The sequence below is a fragment of the Podospora pseudocomata genome (genome assembly GCF_035222375.1).
Source record: "Podospora pseudocomata strain CBS 415.72m chromosome 2 map unlocalized CBS415.72m_2.2, whole genome shotgun sequence".
Taxonomy (NCBI): Eukaryota; Fungi; Ascomycota; class Sordariomycetes; order Sordariales; family Podosporaceae; genus Podospora; species Podospora pseudocomata.
The window spans coordinates 2314912-2335302 of NW_026946366.1; the positions used below are offsets into that span (position 1 = coordinate 2314912).

A 20391-nucleotide genomic window follows, 5' to 3' on the forward strand; every position below is an offset into this window, starting at 1 on the left:
TGGATGGGGAACGGGGGTGAGAGGTGGAAGTCGGGGGGGGGGGGGGGGGCGGATGGGTCAAATGGTGCTATTCCGGGGAAGTGGAGTGGGGGGTTGTTCGGGTTGGGGCTGGGGAGGGATGGCGAGGGGGTGGTTCTGAGGAGGATGAGGATGAGGGGGGAGGCGGGGGGGGGTGCCGAATGAGTCCGAGTTTGAGGGTGGGGGTGGTGGTGTCATGTATTGGCCTGACATGAAGGTACTAATTTCTTCGGGGGGGATGGGGATGGTCTCGAGTTCAGAGTCGTTGAAGTCGAGGTCGGAGGAGGAGTTGGCGTCTGGGGGGGAGTGTTGGTGGAGGGTGATGTTGGAGGGATCCCAGAGGTGCTGTTCGGGGGGGAGGTGAGTGGTCGCTTGACTGATGGCGTGGGCGCCGTGAGAGGGGGATAGGTTTTGTGAGGAAGGGAGCTCAGGGCCGAATAGAATGGGGTACTGCTCTGATATGGGAAGGGCATTGAATGAGGCTGGGTTTGGGGGGTCAGAGTTGGGGGGTGAGGACCAGATGGTGTCGAGGTGGTTGTCGTGGTTGATGACGTCGGCTAGGGCTGGGGGAGGGGGGGACTGAAGAGGAGGAGGAGGAGGAGGAGGAGGAGGAGGAGGAGGAGGAGGAGGAGGAGGAGGAGGAGGAGGAGGAGGAGAAGGAGGAGGAGGAGGAGGAGGTGGTGGTGGTGCTGGACGGAGAACAACAGTGAAAGGGGGGCTGTCGATTTCCATTTTGTCATCCTCGAACTCCTCCCAGCCTTCGTCGTCAAACTCTTCCGACTCAGCGTCGTAGCCTTCGTCTTCGCCCATGTTATGGTCTGGGTCAATGATTTCCATCTCCACGTCCATATCCTTATCCACGCTCTCGGCCATGTCCTGGTCCATGTTAGTGTCCCTATCATCGTCCATGTTCCCAGGCGCAGCCTCAACGACCTGATCGTTCACAACCCCAACATCCTCCAGCCTGGGCAGCTTCGTGGCCCTAGATGGAGACTCCGACTCATCACTAGACACCACCGTAGCCGCCGCCATAGCAGCCTTCATCCTGAACAGAACCTGCCGGTGAATCTCAGCCGTCTCCTCCTTCCAGTCCACCTTCGGATCCGGCACCTTGATCTTAAACTTCTTCCCCTTAAACCCCATAGCCGTAATGTTATACACATCCTCCAACTTCCTCCTCGCCAACCTATACATATCCATCCCCTTGTTCACCCTCTCCTTCCTCGCCATCTCCCTCTCTTCTTCCTTGATCATCTCCTCCCTCTCCTCGTCCGTCAACTCCTTCCACCTCACCTTCCTCGCATGCTTGGGCTGCCACATCCCCCTCTCAAAGGGCACATTCCCGCACTCCCCGTTGACAATCTCATTCTCGTGCAACCCCGCCACTCGTTCCAGCCCAGTCTTTTCCTCCTCGTCCTCATCACTCATGTACATCTCCTCCAAACTCGGCACCAGATTATCCCCAGTCTCGTAGTCGACATGTCCATACGTCATCATCCCAAACAAACACTCCCACCCGCACATCGCCCCCAGCCCCCTTCTCCCCCCCTCCATAACAACCAGCTCCTCCGGCCTCATGAGAATCTCGGTCCCCCCCTTCTCCCATCCCTCAAACTGCCCGACCCCCATGTCATAAATCTGCACCCCCATCACTGGCTCCCCACTCCATATCTCCCTATTCTTCGGCGGCACGTCATACCTCAGCTTCAGCTGATGTATCCCCGCCTCGGTGGTGTACCCCTTCCTCCTCAAAAACTTCCACAGCGGACTCAGCCCCCTTTGCCCCATAAACAACCTCGCCAGAACAGTCGACCCCGGCCCAAAGACGGGATCGTTGAACAAGAGGACCAACTTTACAAAAAACAGCTGGAAGCGGTACAGATCATCGTCGGTGAGGAAGCTCTCGTTGCAAAAGAGGGTGAGTCTCATCCTGTTGGTAGGGCACTCTAACGCTAGCCAGATCTTTTGGAGGGTGGCGTCCGTTTCCGGGAGCGTGCGATGACCGTGTCTGGCGAGGACGGCGAGGATGTCACGCACGCGGGCCTCCCTCTGCACCACGTGCTGCAGCCAGAGAAGGCCTGGTACAAGACGGGTTTTGCTCCCGTCGCAGTTGACGTGCATGTCGTCTTCCCCCAGACAGGCCTGGCCCGGTCGGGGGAGGGAGATTTCGTGGTCGGAGCGGGTGCACTTTCGGCCGAGGGGGTCGGGGATGAACCAGTGGGCGTAGACGGGGGACGAGTAGATCCTCGAGGCCACAGGGGCCATGTGCCGGGACCAGGCAAAGACAAACTTGCGCATGTTGTGGTTGAGGGTGTTGTGGAAGCCGCGGTGGAGGGCGTGGAGGTTGACGAGGTCTTTGGGGCGGAGGTGCTTGCAGACTTCGATGAGGAGCTCGGGGGTCGTGCAGAGGGTTGACAGCAGGTCGATGGTCGGTTTGGGACGTTTGGGGGCTCGTTGTGCCTTTTGCCAGGTTTTGATCGATTGCTTCAGGGAGAGGAAACGTTCCCTCGCGATGGCGCGGTATTCCCTCTGCAGCAAGGGGTTGTTGTTCTCGAGGCCGTGCTCGATCAGCTGTGACTCCCAGGTGGCTTCAAACTCCTCTTCGTTCTTGCCAAGGACGGCTGCCTCATCTTCGGACTCTTCCTCGTCAGAGGAGGCGAATTCCTTGGGACGGCCGTGGTAGACGAGCCGGACTCTGTCGGAAAGGTTAGACACGGTAGGGATGGTTCTCCCGTTGGCAACAACCGAGCGAGCCTCCTCCTCCCAGCGGGTCATGTGGAGGACGATGGAAGGGACATCGGGCCGGATACCAAGGGCCTCGATCTCTTCCTCTGTTCTCTCTTCGCGAGCGACAACGTTGTCGAAATAGATCCGCTGGGCCTCATTTTGCGGGTTGGCGATGAGGTCGTCCAAATCCCAGTCGTCATCGTCATCGTCAAAGAAATCCAAATCCTGCACGTCATCAACCCAGTCGTTGTCTTCGAGGTCGATGGCACTCATGGCGAGATGGAGGAGGGACAGTCGTCTTGTCTGTGGTCTTTGGTCGTGGTAGGCGAACTTTTGGAATGCCTTCGGGGTCTTTGTCAAAGCAGTTGTAACAGTGAGAAAACGTGAATGGAGACAAGGTCATTAATTGCAGAAAAGACGAGATGATCTTGTAGTTTTTTAACTGAATATTTCTGTGGGCTGGCGGCGGTGTGGTCGACATGCGTGTCTATTCACAGCTATTGTCAATGATCAACAATAGGAGCTCTCAAGAACAATAGGAGCAGCTTATGCGTCACGAGCCCACCCACCACCAGGCACCCGGCTCATAGCCAGCCAACTTCCAGCTCTTATCTCTCTCTACAATAAGAGTTCAGCTCTTGTCTAAAGAGACCTATTCAATCCGATAAAACAGAAGTCACAAGTAATTACACCGCAAAGAAGAAACCTGACAAAAAAAAATAGGGCCCAGAAAGTACATTCTAGGAAAACACTACTACTAGCTTGCCGTCTGCGGCGTGAACACATACAAAAGAAACAGGAAACATGCCATAGCCTCCGACTCCTTTTCTACAACCAGGAAGAGGAAGTGGAAGAGGAAGAGTACGAGGTTGGACGAAAATGCCACCGTGAATAACCATGCTGCTGTCGCTCACACTTCAAAAAGTTTTACCACCCCGAGTCTGTCGCTTGCCCTCGCCGGATTGCTGCGCGTTCCTGACCAGCTCCAAATACTCATCGTACACAGCCTTGGGCCGGGGACGGTCGCTGTCCTCGCTGCTGCCTTGAGACGATGTGTCGTCGCGAATCTCCAAGTCCGCCATGGGCAATTGCTGAGATACACTCTGGTTGTTCCTCTTGTGCCTGAGGACAGTGCTCTGCTCGCTTTCCTCCTGCTTCACCTTCACGCCGCCGGGCTCGCCGTGTTTTCTCTTGATGCCTTTCTTGAGCCCTCCTTCCTAGGGGATAGATGTTCCGTCGGCGCTCCCCATTTCGTTCATCTCCATCTCCTGGTTCGGCGGCGAGATGATGCTCTTGGTCGGCTGCCAGATCTGCAGCAAGTTGTCCTCGGCCGCGCTGCAGACGAGCCAGGGGATGTTTTTGTTCCAGCTAAAGTCGGCCAGATGGTTAGTGTGGCCGCCGTGCATGAACAGAAGCTCCGGCGGTCCATCCTCAGCCTCCTCGGGTGTTTGCTCGTCACCAATAAGGCTGATATCCCAGAGGATAATCCGGCGGTCGTAGCTTCCACTGCCGAGGATGGCGTGGTCGATTGGGTTCCAGGCCAGAGAGGTAACCGCGTCGTTGTGGCCCTCGAGCGTGTGGATCTTGCCGGCCTTGAGGTTTCGGAGATCCCAGATACCAATCGTCTTGTCAGCCGAGGCGGTGGCGACGAGGTAGTTGACCTTGGGGTTCCAGGCGATGGCATTGATGGCATCGCTGTGGCCATCGCGGGCAACGGCTGCCGCCTTGGTGCTGTCAGCGGTGCGGATGTCAATGACTTGCATCGTCACATCGTCTGATACGGTGCCGATCCAGGACGGGGTGATTGGGTTGTACTGGACATCGTTGACGACATGGCTGTGGTGGGTGTACTTGCGCCAAGGCCTCACCTTCTTGTCAGTGCCGCTGTACGAGTTCAAATCCCAAACCATAACGGTATTGTCTTCGCTACCGGTCGCCAACCAGCCAGGCTTGTCTGGGCTCCAGTCCAGACCGAAACCTTCCTGCGTGTGACCAATGCACTCGAGCTGGGGATTGGGGGTTCCCGTTGGCTGCAAGCTGTGCTTGGTCCGATCGAAAATGAGCACCCTCCCGTCGACAGCGAGCGTGGCGATGATGTCGGGATTTTGAGGTTGGTATCGCGCCTTGTTGACTTCGCCCGGGTGATCGATCTTTTGCGTAATCGTCATCTTGATCACATGCGGCTCGCCAGATCCGCCCAAGTTTCCATGTCCGCCAATCTCGCCGCGGTCCTCATCGTAGTCGCGAGCGCTAGGCTTGACCGGCTTTGGCACCTCGACGTCGGCGATCTGGAGGTAGTTTGGCTTGCCCTCTGCAGTATGTGTTCCCAGAAGCAGGCGATGGGTCGTGTAATTCTTGTCTGGAACGTCTTTAACGTCGGGGAACCACTGGGTGGTCAGTGTCGGCCACTCCAACGCTGTGCTGAGGATCATGCTGTAGAGGAATGGACTGTTCTTCTTCCAGACCTTGTACTCTGCCGCAAAAGTTAGCCGCTGCCAAGTCTCGCGAGCTCAACCAGGAGAACGCCTACCCTCGTTGATGAGTTTTTGCTGCATTTTCTCGTCCTCGTCCTCTTCCTCCATATTGACTGCAAAGGTTGTTAGTGTCTCTCGCGGCGGAGTTGGTGGGCATATATAGCGACATACCGTCCACGTCGTTGACAACCTCGGTGGGAGCCATGGTGGTGATTGCGCTCCTGCAGTCCGCAGATCAGAGATTTGGAGTCTTGAATCGCAGAAAGGCAGGCCGAAGCAGTGAACGAGATGGTTCTTTGAATTGAAAGAAACCAGTCGCGATTGGAATAGAGGTGTTGTTATCTGGAGTCAGAAAAAGAAGCTTCTGTTTAGTTGCCATGAAAACTTTCTGTACAGAATGAATTCGAAGCAAGGCCACCGCCATCGACTTTCCCAACGCGACGCGACCACGCGACGTTTAATTGATTTGCGCAGAGCCTTGAAGTAAAGAGCTTGGGTCTCCAGAAGGTCTGTGCTCGCACAGTTAGAGTACCTAGGTACCTGGGTACTTTGCGGTGGGGGCGAGGGGCATTGTGGCTTCGGCCAGTCAGTCACCGGCCATTCGTCGTTTCACAGCCTCACTGTAGCCCGAGGACAACCGCAAGCAGCACCGTCAGTTTTACACCTCTCCAAACTTAACTCAACCCATCCTCAACGTCTAACCCTTCCAAATACGCACATCAGGCACTCGAGCCCCCCTTGCCTATCGCACATCTCCAGGAATATCCCAGTATCCTTTGGCTACGAGTTACGACAAAAGCATCTTCTCTGGGACAGACAGCTACTTTCCTCTTGTTTTCTTTCGCCGCCGCTGCGCATCTTACTCTGTACCACTACAAAGCGTGCGACTCCCGCCAAAAGACCGACCGTTTTTATTTAGTGTCGGCATCACCTTCAACGACGACCTCGGCTACCACTTCTACGACTAGCTTTCTGCAACAGATTGCGCCTTGTTGAGCGCTTGCCGGCAGGATGGGGTGAGTATTCCATCCGCATATCTCTCGGCGTCAGCATGCGACTGACAGACATGATCCAGTGTTCCCAAGTTTTTCAGATGGCTCTCTGAGCGTTACCCGGCGATATCGCAACTCATTGCCGAGAATCGAATTCCCGAGTTCGACTGCCTCTACGTGCGCCAGCCTTCTCGAGTCGGGAGACTATACCCATGTTGTGCCAGTCGCTAATATGTTGGTGATTTTCAGTTGGATATGAATGGTATCATTCATAATTGTACCCACAAGGACTCAGATGATGTTCAGCAGGCCCGTATTAGCGAAGAACAAATGTTCATCGCTATATTCAACTATATAGAACATCTCTTCGGTAAGATCAAACCGAAGACGCTGTTCTTCATGGCCATCGATGGTGTCGCCCCGCGCGCCAAAATGAACCAACAGCGTGCTCGTCGCTTCAGAACTGCTTTGGACGCTGAGAGGGCCCGTGATAAGGCCATTCAGGAGGGCAAAGAGTTGCCCAAGGAGGCACCGTTCGACTCCAATTGCATCACGCCAGGTATGTTGCTGCCACCAGACGTCTGGTTTTCGGTCTGCTGACCTTGACACAGGAACTGAGTTCATGGCCAAGCTTACCCAGCAGCTCAAGTACTTCATCAACAAGAAGGTGTCTGAGGACAAGGACTGGCAGGGTCCCGAGATTGTCCTGTCAGGGCACGAGGTCCCTGGTGAGGGTGAGCACAAGATCATGGAGTACATCCGCAACGCACGCGCGCAACCGGACTACAACCCCAACGTCCGCCACTGCTTGTACGGCCTCGATGCCGATCTCATCATGTTGGGTCTCCTGAGCCATGACCCACACTTCTGCCTCCTCCGAGAAGAGGTTCAGTTTGGCCGCGTCAAGGACCAGCACAAGGTTAAGGAGTTGGAGCATCAAAACTTTTACCTGATGCATCTCTGCATAGTTCGAGAGTACTTGGAGCTGGAGTTCCAAGAGCTCAAAGTACCGGGCGCAATCCCCATGCCGTTCGATATGGAAAAGGTCATTGATGACTTCATCTTGATGGCCTTCTTTGTGGGCAACGATTTCTTGCCCAATCTTCCTCGCTTTCACATCAACGAGGGTGCGTTGGCCACCATGTTCAAGATTTACAAGGAGGTACTTCGAAAGTGTGATGGATACATCAATGAAAATGGCAGAGTGAATCTCAAGAGGCTAGCCATTCTCTTGGAGGAGCTTGGGAGAGAAGAGTACCGGTTCTTTGAGCATGAAAACGAAGATGCCGGCTGGCTGCGGGGCAAGAAGATGCTTGAACATGACGAGGCCGAGATTGCCAGGGCTCGTGTCAAGGGCAAGCTGATCATCAGCTCAGATCAAAAGACGCTGTGGAAGACAAAGATTCGAAAGTTTCTGACCAACCGGAATTCGCAAACTCTCGATCTCGGCACCGACCTAAATGCGGCCGACCGCAAGTTCGTCCAGGATCTGGCTGATGCTGCGCACATTGAGTGGGCTACCAAGGAGGACGACGATGGACGTCGTCACCTTATCCTGACCTTCCCTGTGAGAGACGACGAAGACGAGGAGGACGAGGAAGCGCAGTCGGCATCTCTTCGCATTGTGAAGAAGTACGACAGTGCCCAAGTTCTCGACCTGACAGGTGCCGATGCCCAGTCCGCCATGGAGGCCAAGTACAAGCAAAAGTTCCAAGAGTGGAAGGACGGCTACTACAAGGACAAGTTCCCCGAGTGGGCCGAGGGAAAGCACGAAGATGAGTTGCGCAAGCTCGCAGAAAACTACGTTCAAGGTCTTCAGTGGGTGCTCTTCTACTACTATCGTGGAATCGCGTCGTGGCCGTGGTTCTACCGCTATCACTACTCCCCTCTGGTCTCAGATGTCGTCAAGGGTTTGGGTGCAGACCTCAACTTCACCCTGGGCCAGCCGTTCAGGCCGAACGAACAGCTCATGGGTGTCTTGCCCGACCGCAGTAAAAGCATTGTGCCTACCGTATACTGGCCCCTCATGACGGACAAGGACTCGCCCATCATCGATTTCTATCCCCGGGATTTCGAGCTCGACATGAACGGAAAGAAGATGGACTGGGAGGCCGTCGTCAAGATCCCCTTCATTGACGAAAAGCGCCTCCTCGACGCCATGGCTCCCAAAAACGATCTTCTTTCCGACGAGGAGAAGGCACGCAACGACTTCGGTGTGGCCCTCAAGTTTACGTATTCTCCAGATGTCGATTTTGAGTATGCCTCATCCTTGGTGGATGTTTTCCCACACATCCCTCACTGTCACTGTGTCGAAAACATCTTTGATCTTCCTCCGGTCGAAGGTCTTGAGTACCGCGCCGGCCTCACCGATGGCGCTCTGTTGAATGCCGAGGCTTTGGCTGGATTCCCATCTCTCGCCACCCTGCCTTATACGGCTAGCCTTGGCTTCCATGGAGTTAATGTGTTCAAGCAAGACAGCCGCAACGAAAGCATGGTGGTGAATCTCATCGGCACCGAGATGAGAACCAAGGTCGAGAGTGCCAAGGTCAAGCTTGGACAGCGCTGCTTTGTTGGTTATCCTTTCCTCCAGGAGGCCAAGATTGTTGGGGTGTCTGATGAACTCTTCGACTATGTCCTCGACGGAAACGGTCAGGTGGCCACCCTTCACCATGGCCATCGTGAAATCGAAGAGTTTGGCAAGAAGGCCAACAAGATTGAGAACTTTTACAGCAAGCGTATGGGTATCTTGATTGGCCCTGTCGAGTCCCTGGTCAGGGTCCAAATGTTGAAGGGTCTGATCAAGACCGACGAGGGCGCGACAATCAAGGAGTACGGCGACATCCCGGGCATGGAGACGGACTATGCTTCTCAGATAATTGTCGACGAGGTTGCCAACGAGGACGAGCGCTTTATCGAAAAGGCCGCCTTGCCGCTTGAGGAAGAGTTCCCCGTCAAATCGATAGGTTTCTTCTTGGGCGACTTCAACTATGGTCAGCCATTGGAAGTATCTGGCTACACCAACGGAAAGCTTCAGGTCTGGCTTGCCACCCTTGAAAGCCGGGAGCCTGACTTTGCGAAGCGCATCATTTACGAGTCGGAGCGGGGCAACTCTTACATGCCATCCTACATGGTCGCCAAGCAGCTCGATTTGCACCCCTTGGCGCTCAGCAAGATCACCTCATCTTACTTTGTCAAGACGGTTGGTGATCTTCGCGTGAACTTGGGTCTCAACCTCAAATTTGAGGGTAAGAAGCAGAAGGTGCTCGGGTACTCTCGCAAGTCTCAGACCGGTTGGGAGTTCAGTAGTGCTGCCGTGCACCTGATTGTTCAGTACATGACCAACTTCCCCGACTTTTTCGCCGGTGTCAAGAGGAACCCTTCGGGCGCCGAGTTGAAGGAAACTGATCTCTGGAGTGACCCTAATCTGGCCACAGCCCGGGTCAAGGAAATCGGTGCCTGGCTCAAGACGCTCAAGACCAACTCGATGGAGCGCGTCCCTCTTGATGCCGAGCAGCTGGACTCTGAGGTCGTCATGAGGATTGCTGCGGAGGCTGACAGTCTCAAGCTCAGCGCTATTCCTACTGTTCCCAAGAAGATGAATGGCGTGCCCAGGAATGCGCTTTTGAGGCCCGACGATGCCGAACATCGCCTGGGCAACCAGCACTTCGCCTTGGGAGACCGCGTGGTGTACGTTGCCCGCACCGGCAAGGTCCCCATCGCCTTCCGCGGCACTGTGGTTGGTATCAGCCGCACCCCCACGGCCAAGTTGTTGGATGTCGTCTTTGACGTCACGTTCATGAGCGGCACTACTCTCGGTGGCCGCTGTCCGCCGTTCCGCGGGCAGACTGTGCCGTCTACTACCCTTCTCAACCTTACCGGACGGCAGGTTGTTGCCGGTTCCAAGAACCAGCTCGCTCGCCAGCCCGTCACACCATCAGTTACCACCTTGACTACTCATGGCGGGTATCACATGCACCAGGGCAAGCGTCTGCAAGATGCCGGTGCTCCCTCTCAAGCTGCTTGGGGACGGGGTGGACGGGGTGGTCGCGGCGGTGGCAGAGGTGGGTACGGCGGACCCAGCCAGGACGGCAGCAATGGTTCTGTTTCTGCTCCGCCGATGTATGGGGCTGTTCCGCCCCCTTCCAGCCTTGATGCTCCTAGGGGAGGAAGAGCGCGCGGACGTGGTCGCAGCAATGGTGGTCAGAGGGGAGGGCAACAGCACAACAACCTTGCCTTCCGCCCTGCGCCTCAGCAGCAGCAGCAGCAGGTTGATGGTCAGAATGGGGAAAATTCACGTGGAGGCCGTGGTGGGAGAGGTGGCTTTAGAGGAGCGCCTTATGCTGGACGGGGCAGAGGTGGTCCTCGTGGTGGCGCTAGAGGTGGCCAGGGTCAGGGTCAGGGTCAGCAGCAGCAGCAGCAACAAAGCGTGGCGATTCCTCCTTCCGCGAACTAGATGTTCTCGGGGGGCTATCCCTGAGCTTAACGTTGCCACGGATCTAATGGGTTTGGGGCGGGCACCTCGTGAATGACGATGACGATGACACACATCAAGGCCTGGCTGGGTTTGGTTTGGACTTGGAACAATGGACAAGTTGGGAAAATGGTTTCCGGCTATATGGTCCTGGGTTCAGAAAAATGTCTAGAGGGCGGATATGGATTGTCATCAGGGTCAGCGCGGAATTTCTGTTGTTGAATTGGTATGGTGTATGGGTATATATCAACAAGCGTATAGTAGTTGATGATTGAGTATTGTCTTGTTGGAGCAGCGCTGTAGGGATTAGAAATTGGAGTAGCCATTGTGCAACGAGGTGTCAAGTTCAAAATGCGGTCCTAATCTCAATCAGAAGCCCACTCTCTGATGGCACACACCTCTCGACGAAACCGCCAACACAGAGGTTGCATAAGACGGGTGGTTTTACAGTCTTGGACATTTAACATATCACCATGATATTATGAAAGCCTGTCGTACACTCACTACCTTTCGATTGGAAGAAAAGCTGGTTTGTTTGCACAACTGTGTTAAAGGGCAATTCCTCAGTATTTCAATGGTATCGTTGTCTCGATATACACTGTTTTCTATAATTTTACCACCTCATCCATCAAGTATTTAAACCCCGTCCCCCTCCCTCCCATTGGACTTCTTTCCCTCATCATCATCATGACCATCATCATCTCCATTCACCACCAGCCAAAACAACCAAGTAAGTCAACCCCATCAACTAACCAACCCAACTCCTACAAAATGCCTCGCCCCACCACCGTAACAACCCCTCCCCCTCTGCGACCACTGCCTCCGTTCAGCAGTGGGAACATCCCCCTTCTGCTACTGCAACACCCGGCTCGGGTGCGGCAGCTTGGGGTGTGAGCACGAGTGCTTTAAGTGGAAGAAGATGCCGGTTATTGAGCCGGAGAGAAAGAAGAAGAAGGGCGGTGAGGATGAGGATAAAAAGAAGAAGAAGAAGAAGAAGGGGGGTGAAGAAAACAAGAAGAAGAAGAGGGACGGTAAGATTGAGAGCCTTGGATGGTGTGGTATATGAAGTTTGATTAAGACGGATTTGACTACCCTCCCTTGCCATAGGTGAGTTTTTGCAAGATACACAGTTGGATGGAAGAGGTAAGTCAGCCAGGACGTGATGATTCTTTCTCTCCCTGGTGGAGAGAGGGGTGTGTAGATGCCCTGAATGATGATCAGCTAATATGATATTTTTTTTTTTTTTTTTGCAAACCCAAACTAATTAATCTTTTGAATTTGTGTAAGAATAATAATAGTAATAATAATAATAATAATAATAATAATCGTGATGATGCATGTGACCTTCCATTGTTAACAGAATTACCTTTTCAGTACGCGACACAAGGATCCAATCGATCGCTTGAAATTGTGCAGAATAATTATGATGATGTGAACTTGTTATCTTGACCTTTTCCTTTGAAAGAGTCGAAATAAAGATGGCATTTGTATTAATGTTGTGATGTGACTTTTGGGATTATAATAGCATCTGGGAGAAAGAATGGTTGATGTATAGCTGTATAGAAACAATCTAGCTAGCTAGGTGGTATTGTCTAAATCGTGGCATATTTAAACGCTGGTTGCCTGGGTGTGATGACGGGCAGGCATCACCACATATACATATACATATATATATACATACATACATACATACCACTTGGGCAAGCAAGCATTGACAGCCACTCCTGTAGTTTTTGACGGCGATCACGCTGGTACCGTGCAGCCGTCCGTCCGTCCTGCCCTGCCGGCCGTGTGACACTTGGGTTGAATGAGAGAATATACAAAGTTACGTCCACATACATATATATATATATATATACTTTGCAAATTGAAGACTCTTGCTTTTCGGCTTGGGAAAAAATATACATATATATTATTGATACAGTTGTTCGCCAAAAGTTAAATTAAAAGTTACTGTTTTACCAACCCGAGAAGAAAAATATAGTACCATGCTCGTCTCCACCAGGGAGATAGATTATCGTGTGTCCTTTCCCTAACAATCGATTATTCTTGTGTTATCCACTCACCTCGCACATCATACATTCCGAGTGCTCACCTGTTCGTTCCTGACAATCTTGTTTGTTACTTCCAGCGCCAAACCTCCTCCCCTTTCTTGCACCTGTCAGTGTAAACGCCCCTGCTCCTCTCCCGGCGTTGAACCCGCCCTTTGGGAGAGAAGTCGATGTCGTCGTACTCATCGTAGTAGTAGTAGTAGTAGTCAGAGTAGTCGTACCCTTCTTCAAAGTGTTCCTCAAGGTCAGTAGCTATGTACCTACTGACCAGAAGTTCTGATAGGTGGTGTACGCAGGATGGGTCGTAGCACCCGGGGTTGTAGGTATCATTGCAGCAGACAACTCCTGCTCTGGTTGAGGCCCAGCAAGGCCCGCAGAAGTGGGGATGGGGACGTGTCATGCGAGCCATGATGCCGTTTTGTTGGGGGATGGGGGGTTAAGAAAGGGTTGACCTTACTTGATTTGCGTTGGGGGGAAGTGTGTGTGTGTGTGTGTGTGTGTGTGTGTGTGTGTGTGTGTGTGTGTGTGTGTGTGTGTGTGTGTGTGTGTGTTGGGTTGCAAGTGGTAGTTAGTCTGAAGACAATAGAACGTGTATGCGGTATGTGTGTGTGATGAGACAAGTTGGTCTGTGATCAAAAGTGAGCCTTGATTGGAATGATGATTGATGATTGCGATGATGAGAAAAGAATGGTAGTTGAAGGTGAGAGGTGGAAAGGGCTTAAATACACGAGAGATAGGGCCTTGAGCAAGAGTTTGTTGGCAAGGACAGCAAGATTGAACGAATAACAGTTATCTTGAGAGCAGTACAATAGCTTTGTTCGAGAGTTGTAGCCTAAGAGGTCAATCCTAGATGGTGTGATAAGTCAAAATTGGTGGGTTGGTGATGGGATTGGGCGATTGTTTTGATAGCCCCTTTTTGGTTCTTTGCTTTGTTACATGGCGGCCTGACAGTCACTCCGAGTTCTCAACAAAATCGGTGCCTTGAGTAGGTATCCAAGATAGCCTACAATGTTCGAGATTGTCTAAAGGCCATGCACAGACATCGTGGAGAGACATGAAATTCGAGGACTGTAAACAAAGCAGTCATGCGTATAATTTCTCTAGTATATATCATCCAAATAAGCCTTCTCGCACCCAAAAAGTTGTTGCTTAATCCATTAAGCCTCTGGTATCGTGGAATCGAATGTAAAACCTCGTCCAAAAAAAAAGAAGATTGGTATCATAGAATCGAAATTTGTGTGTAAAATCTTCCCACCGAGAAGCAAATCCCCCATCAAAGTTCCCTTCCCTTTCATAACCATTCTTTCAACAGTTCGAGACATCTCTCATCAACAAAAGAAATCTAAGACCTCCCCAACGGCGAGGGGGAACTCTCAACTAGTGTGTCCGGGCTGCTGATGCCGCCACTCCCATCACTCAACTCCCTCTTCACCGCGGGAATGGTAGGCGGTGACAGCAAACCCTCATCCTTGAGGACATCCTTCCCCTTGCCCTTGTCCTCGGTATTCTCTTCCTTTATTGTTCGCAGAATTGGTGGCTCCGCAACAACAGGTTTGATCGTCTTTTCTGGTTTGGGCTGCTGTGTTGCTGTTGTTGGCTGAGGCGTGGCGGTGGAAGCAGGCTCAACCACAACACCAGTCAGGGGGGCCACCGGTATGATCCTCTTGTCTATCTTCAGCACCTCCTTCGCCAAAGCCCGGATCCCATCGTAGATTATATCGGGCTGCTCAAACAGCAGTAGTGATGACGGAGGCTGCGAATCAACCCGGGAAGTGTGCAGCACCGAGTACGAGCCGTGCGCCCAGGCAGGTGGATAGAATGTCGACTGTGCCCTTCCCTGGTTTCCACCAATACCAGACAAATCAAGCTGCTCCACATCGTCCTTTTCGTTCGTTGCTGCTGGTGCTGCAGTCGCTGTCGAGGAAGAGTACGAACTCGCAAAGACTGTAATCGCAACTTTCGGCTTTGTTGGTGTTTTCGCCGGCAGCTGATGAGAAGAGTGATGCAGCGAAGTCCCCGACCAAAACCGCAACAGCCCTTCCGGTCCAGGTAACCAGGCCAAGTTCGTAAGTGTGATCAATTCCTCTCTTGTGAATGTCCCTGTTGATCCTACAACCCCACCATTGCCGCTGGCGATTTGTCGCAGGTGCCTCAACACAAAAGCCAGCATTCCAACTGGGGAGTCACACAGTCCGTATGCCAGGGTATTCGGGTCTCTTATCTCTGTGATTGGTGGTGAGGAAGGGTGGGAGTAGTACCCCAGGAAGTCCCGCTCTTCATAGCCAGCCACACCACCCCTGAAGAACCAGGCTAGAGACCATTTTGCGAATTCGATGGGTGAGCTTGTGAGTTTTGGCGCGGAGAGGACAGGGGAGATTAGATGGGTTCCCAGGCAGGAGTCAGAGTAGGTCGTTGAGATGGCGTGGGCGAGGTGGAAGTCGATTTGGGATGGCGAAGAGGAGCCGGGGGACGTGTTAGTTGTCAGGTAGTGCCTATAGCCCAATCGGGAGGTCATTAATGTATTAAATATCGAGGCCGTGGCGTCTATGGGTGAGCGGTTCGCGGGAATGGAGTCGGAGAAGCCCAATCCTGGCAAAGAGGGTATGACGACGTGAAAAGCTTGATGAGTCGGGTTGGATGGGGTTGTGAGGGGGTTGATGAGGTGGGAGAGGGAGAGGTTGGTTAGTGGGAATGGTGGTAGCACCAAGAGAGGAAGAGCGTTGGCGGAAGAGGACCGGGCATGGATGAAGTGAATCCTGAGAGGGGATGCCGATTCCGACAAGGCAATCGAGGTCCGAAACTGGGGGATGTTGGCGTTGAGGTTGGACTCGATATCACGAAAGTTGTACTTTTCAAGCCAGTAGTCAATCAGCGGCTCGATAACAGGCTTTGGCTCCCACCACTCGGTCGATTTTGGCAGAGACCCCTCATGAGGCAGTCTAGTGAGCTCAAGCTTCTGTCGTGCGAGGTGGAGATGCCTCGTCGGAACCTGTACAACCTGTCAGTCTCACGAACCACTCTGAAAAGAAGACGGACACTTACATGTATCTTGTACGGCCTGACCTCATCGGCAGCCGGCGATCCCACCACAGCGTCCGCCATATTACGTCTTCAGTATTATACACCAACAAAATTACCACGCTATTATTCGCATAGGTATGTTTCCAAACTCAAGAACAACATATATCTGCTCTCGTTCACACCTCAAGATAGACTGTCAAACGAACGACAAAACGATCGAACAAAAACAAAACAAAAAATAGTTGGGACGAGAAAAAACGAGGTGTGTTCCAAGAAAGGAAGAAGGGTCATCGGTAATTATAAGCGCATGAACCACACCACCACCACCACAACATTACATACATGCATCCCACCCCACACGCTATAACACAAATCCATGCCATGCCGCATTCTGCATCAATCACCTGCCGCGAATTTCCTTAGCTGATTCAACTTTCATGTGTACAGTACATACAGTTCCTTATGTAAGTAATTAACCCATCAGGTCAACACCAGTTTCGTCACCCTACCCCGAACATTCCCCCTCCAACCACCCTCCCTCCCTCTAAACACCGAACCATTCCTCCACCAAGCGGTCAAGGAGACAAAATGAAATGAAAGGAGCACCCCAACTCCATCCCCATCCCCATCCCCATCCCCATCCCCATCACCCGGCGGCTGGCTGGTGGCTGGCTCCCGCCAACAACAAAACAAAACCGTTCAGGCAGGGCTGATCGGGAGTCCGGGGTGGAAGAGAGCACGCCAAAAGAAAGTGACAAGGACAGTCTCGCAGTTTCGTCAGGAACAAATGCTCCCCCCCCCCCATGTCCGCTAATTCCAGGGTCCTGGCCCGCGTGCACCAAGGGTCCAAACTGTGGCTAGTAATCCTCCCCCAACGCCTCTTATTGGATCACTACACCTTCAATACGCCACACCGGACCGTTATGATCAAAAAAGTACATGAAACAGTGGCGGTGCTGACGAAACGTCGTAGTGCAGATTTCGGAAATGATCAACCAAACCCAGCCTGACTGTGGCAGAAAGTGTGGCTCGTTAGTACCCTTCCTTTCAGTGAAAAAAACAAAAAAACTTGGCTATTGTTCCCCATCTCATAACCCTCCCCCGAGATTCATTGGACCAAGACTTTATGCAAGTGCTCCCAAGGCCCGTTGCCACTCTCCCCGGATTGCCGAGATGCCGTTGTATGTGGTACTCTGCATCTGTGGTGTATGTAAAATGTGCTTGTTGAGTTACTATACTGCAGAAGTGCTCTCTCTGCTTCTGTACCTAATGCCTATCATGTCCCCCCAATGCATATGATCTGCTCAACACACACGCAAGCAAACTTCATCATAACTCCGATGATCATGATGCTCAACTGTGCACCCTTGTTCCCAAAAATAAAATGGTTCTAGGCCCCTTTTCGAGTGCGATGTGAGAGTGTGTGTCTTCAAGCCACACCATCCAGACCACACAGAGTGGCGAGTGACGATCACCACAAAGTTCCCCCTTTTTCGCAGCACAGCCACATGTCATGATAACACACCAGACGCGCGCTCCCCCTATCTGTTCAGCAGAAAAACATGTATAGCATTCGCCATCCAACCATCCTCTCCATGCTCTGTCAGAGCGTGAAGTGAGCGTCTAGTTCTAGCCGCCTCTCGGAGTCCCCCCAGTAGGCGCTTGACCTCCCGCTCCCGCCCCCCCGGCTCCTCCTCTCAAATTGATCTGCCCAATCCTCGACACAATATTACTCCCCACCGCGTCCACCGCCCCTCTCGGGCTCGTCAGGCTCGGTCCCTGAGGCGCCGTCTCCTGCACCCGGAAGAGCTTAATCTGCGTCGCGTTCCATATCCCCATCGTCCCCTTCGACACCTGCACCTCGCTCGCAAAAATAAACCCCCACAGCAGGCTCTCGTACCACCCCAGTGCCAGCGGCGACCACTCAAACGAGTGCACCCTCGCGGGGGTCTGGTCCACACCCACGAGCTGAATCTCCCTGATCTTGTCCAACGTCGCAGGCAGTGGCGGATCAGACGCGAAAGCCTGCCGTGGGATCAGAGCTGAAATCTGTTGGATCAACGTCAAGATGGTATGCAGTGGCAACTCTGGAAGCCACGTCTCGATCCATTGCGTTGATGGCTCAAAGATGCCGGAGACTGACTGTGACATGCTGCCCAGGCTGGTCGTGCTGTTCTGACGCGAGAAGGCCTGCGCTCCCGCCGGCATTTTGCCTCTAGCTTTTTCCGACATGCCGCGCAGCTGTCTCGGTACATCATCATCGACCGGAGACGCGACAGAAGACGCCCGTGATGGATTCTCACTGGGGCTGGAAGCCGCCGGTGTAGGCCGCTCCTCATCATCACTGTCGTCGTCATCATCGTCGCCAATAGCAAATGTCCCATCTTCCTCTGGAACATCGCCCGGTGCGGGTGCTCGTGAGGAAAGTGTTACCGGGCTTCTCAGACTCTCGAGTGAACTTCTAGTTGAGTCGGCTTGTAGCGGATCATTTGAAGCCCCAGAATCCTTCCTCCGTCGGTTACGTCTTTCTATTTCTTCATGCCCACTTTCCAGTGTAAATGACCGGAGGGCCTCGAACCTTTTCTTGTTTCTGAGTATCGCAAACACCAAGTGCGCGTTTTCTACGACACTGTCAGTATGCAATCTTGGACTCTTTTTTTTTGGGCAACAATACTTACGGATGTATTGGTGTTCAACGATCGAGTTGATCGCCTCCAACAATGACCGCAGTAACGAATGGTTGGTTTCATTGGCTAGGAGAAACGACGGCGAAGACATGGAGTTGAACAGGTGCATAATCTTGGAACAGGTAGGGGCGCTTAACCCATCCAGATAGGGCGCAATGTTGTTGATGATGGCCAGCAATGCCGGATAGATCACTGTCAGTTTTCCCTGACTGGTTGTGATGAGAGCATAAATGGACTGTTGTTGTCAGTACCTCAGTGTCTTGGACTGGATTTAGACCAAGCAAAACAACTCACCTGAATGAGAAAATCAGCATACGTCCCCCTGAACCCCGCAATCCGAATCGCGGGTGGCAGAGTGTCCTGGGCATCAAACGACTTGTTCAAGTTTGTCCCAAAGTTCTTCTCTACGCTCAGCGTCTGCAGCAAGAAGGCACACATCCTCACGACACCTTGCTTGGAAGCATCGTTCTTGTACTCCAAGGCGTAGAACAGAATCAAAATGACAAAATCGTAGGCCCTTCCTGTGTCGATCAGGAAAGACCTGAATCGCTTGTTACATTGGGTCACCTCCCAGAACAACATTATGATCTCAGGGGCAAAGCGGACAGCGGCGTGAGCGCCTGGAATGTACGACCCCTGAAGGGGTTGGTTCAGCACTCGGGTCATGCCGTCCACGATGAACTGAAAGTCTGAAGGCCTGTGTAAGCGGCCTAGGTAGTGTCGGTAGTGGTTTTTTGGTGTCGCGAGTCCTGGGTTTTCTGGGATGGTGTATAGGAGGGTGGTTAGGAGGAATTGCAGGGTGGAGGTGACCAAGAGTTGCTTGGGATGGTTGGGTACCAGGGCGTTGTAGGGTGCTAGCCAGGTAGCTGGGTTATATTTCAGAGTCTACATTCGTTAATTGTGGTCGTTATTCACAGTTCAAGCCTGGACATACCGTATTCAACAGCGAACAGAGCACCGAGAGAACCACCTGCTTGTCGGGACAAGTGCAGATATAGGTGAGAGCCTTGGTCCCCGTCTGAGGCAGCGTCGCCAAAGATAAGTACATGCTCTTGCTGGCTAGCGTCAAAAGCAACCGAAGTATCTCACACCGATTGCTCTCATGCTCTTTGGTTGTGGCGATAGGTACTGTACAGCCAACGCCGGTCTGCCAGATGCTATAAGTGACCTTGGGCTTGCCATTTGGCACCTTGGTGACCGTCAAATCGGAGAAAAAGAGCAGGTCGGTGACGGTATCGATCAGCTCCTCAGCCAGAGGTTTCGCATCCTCGTACTCCCCCACCGGTGTCTTGGGTACACCGTCTGCGCCATCAAACAGCACTTCACTCGCAATCGATGACTTTCTGGACCGTTTGCGCCGGGGAGCCCAGAAAAAGCCATCCTCCCAGTCCTGCAAGCTCTCCTTCTCGTAGATATAAGGCAGGACCCTCGTAAGAACGCGAACGCAGTTCAGCACCTCTCGATCTGGGGCAAGCTCGTGGTCGGGAAAGGACGGGTGGTGACGAAGCATAAACAGGCGCCCGGTTACCGCTGTTATCAGCGTCTCCAGGTTCTCGAGCGCATTATCGCGGGTTCGTCGGACATCGGCCGGGGCAAAAAGACTGAAGATGTCGTCCGAGGACTCGGGGAGCTCCCAGAACTGGTGTGCAGCAGGTGTGTTAGCGTGACGTATTGCCCTATCTAGCAGGCTGCTGGCTGTAAACGCACCTGAGCCCAGTATGGATCGTCAGCAGGAATATGGCGTTCCTCCGACAATCTAAAGATGCCTTTCTTGAAGACTAGTTTGGAGTCGCTGGCACCCATTTTGGCGGTTATGTTAGGTGCATAGCATCCCGTCGTTCGGGGGGGGAGTTGGATCGGGGATCGGGATCTAGATCGGGTGGTTTATAGCAGCATGTTCAGTACTTCACAGTGACCGCTGTCAAGCGGACAAGCTGGGTTACATCACAG

The 20391-nt window shown here is 52.9% G+C and overlaps 5 protein-coding genes across 5 annotated transcripts; 1 reads left to right on the forward strand and 4 right to left on the reverse strand.

The window, feature by feature from the left end:
- Positions 1-57: 57 nt before the first annotated feature.
- On the reverse strand, positions 58-3018 carry QC762_0043980 (uncharacterized protein; the record flags this gene model as incomplete). Its single annotated transcript, XM_062883398.1, has 2 exons — positions 58-626; positions 696-3018. 2 exons carry the CDS (start codon positions 3016-3018, stop codon positions 58-60), a joined length of 2892 nt encoding a protein of 963 aa, XP_062746228.1.
- A 451-nt stretch (positions 3019-3469) lies between these two features.
- HAT2 (Histone acetyltransferase type B subunit 2) lies at positions 3470-5681 on the reverse strand. The gene is made up of 3 exons (XM_062888037.1): positions 5391-5681; positions 5276-5332; positions 3470-5218 (listed from the first exon to the last, which is right to left on the reverse strand). Exons 1-3 carry the CDS (start codon positions 5422-5424, stop codon positions 3963-3965), a joined length of 1347 nt encoding a protein of 448 aa, XP_062746229.1. The 5' UTR covers positions 5425-5681; the 3' UTR covers positions 3470-3962.
- Positions 5682-5828: 147 nt separating this feature from the next.
- Positions 5829-11102, forward strand: exo2 (exonuclease II Exo2). The gene is made up of 4 exons (XM_062888038.1): positions 5829-6235; positions 6295-6388; positions 6461-6770; positions 6823-11102. Exons 1-4 carry the CDS (start codon positions 6231-6233, stop codon positions 10662-10664), a joined length of 4251 nt encoding a protein of 1416 aa, XP_062746230.1. The 5' UTR covers positions 5829-6230; the 3' UTR covers positions 10665-11102.
- Positions 11103-13764: 2662 nt separating this feature from the next.
- QC762_211410 (uncharacterized protein) lies at positions 13765-16312 on the reverse strand. Its single transcript, XM_062888039.1, has 2 exons — positions 15776-16312; positions 13765-15731 (listed from the first exon to the last, which is right to left on the reverse strand). The coding sequence occupies exons 1-2, from the start codon at positions 15833-15835 to the stop codon at positions 14076-14078; spliced, it is 1716 nt and encodes a 571-aa protein (XP_062746231.1). The 5' UTR covers positions 15836-16312; the 3' UTR covers positions 13765-14075.
- A 47-nt stretch (positions 16313-16359) lies between these two features.
- On the reverse strand, positions 16360-20379 carry QC762_211420 (uncharacterized protein). Its single transcript, XM_062888040.1, has 5 exons — positions 20149-20379; positions 19376-20080; positions 18736-19326; positions 18433-18676; positions 16360-18375 (listed from the first exon to the last, which is right to left on the reverse strand). Exons 1-5 carry the CDS (start codon positions 20242-20244, stop codon positions 17384-17386), a joined length of 2628 nt encoding a protein of 875 aa, XP_062746232.1. The 5' UTR covers positions 20245-20379; the 3' UTR covers positions 16360-17383.
- Positions 20380-20391: the final 12 nt, after the last annotated feature.

Bases quoted from the DNA above. Each gene is read 5' to 3' on its own strand.
- QC762_211410 (XM_062888039.1), bottom strand. From the start codon at position 15,835: ATGGCGGACGCTGTGGTGGGATCGCCGGCTGCCGATGAGGTCAGGCCG. The intron at 15,732-15,775 runs GTAAGTGTCCGT...TGAGACTGACAG, and splicing joins TCAGGCCGTACAAGATACAT to GTTGTACAGGTTCCGACGAG.
- QC762_211420 (XM_062888040.1), bottom strand. From the start codon at position 20,244: ATGGGTGCCAGCGACTCCAAACTAGTCTTCAAGAAAGGCATCTTTAGA. The intron at 20,081-20,148 runs GTGCGTTTACAG...GCTGCACACCAG, and splicing joins ACGATCCATACTGGGCTCAG to TTCTGGGAGCTCCCCGAGTC. The intron at 19,327-19,375 runs GTATGTCCAGGC...TAACGAATGTAG, and splicing joins TCTGTTCGCTGTTGAATACG to ACTCTGAAATATAACCCAGC.
- HAT2 (XM_062888037.1), bottom strand. From the start codon at position 5,424: ATGGCTCCCACCGAGGTTGTCAACGACGTGGACG. The intron at 5,333-5,390 runs GTATGTCGCTAT...CAACCTTTGCAG, and splicing joins GGTTGTCAACGACGTGGACG to TCAATATGGAGGAAGAGGAC. The intron at 5,219-5,275 runs GTAGGCGTTCTC...CTTTTGCGGCAG, and splicing joins GCAAAAACTCATCAACGAGG to AGTACAAGGTCTGGAAGAAG.
- exo2 (XM_062888038.1), top strand. The intron at 6,389-6,460 runs GTGCGCCAGCCT...GGTGATTTTCAG, and splicing joins CCGAGTTCGACTGCCTCTAC to TTGGATATGAATGGTATCAT. The intron at 6,771-6,822 runs GTATGTTGCTGC...ACCTTGACACAG, and splicing joins CTCCAATTGCATCACGCCAG to GAACTGAGTTCATGGCCAAG.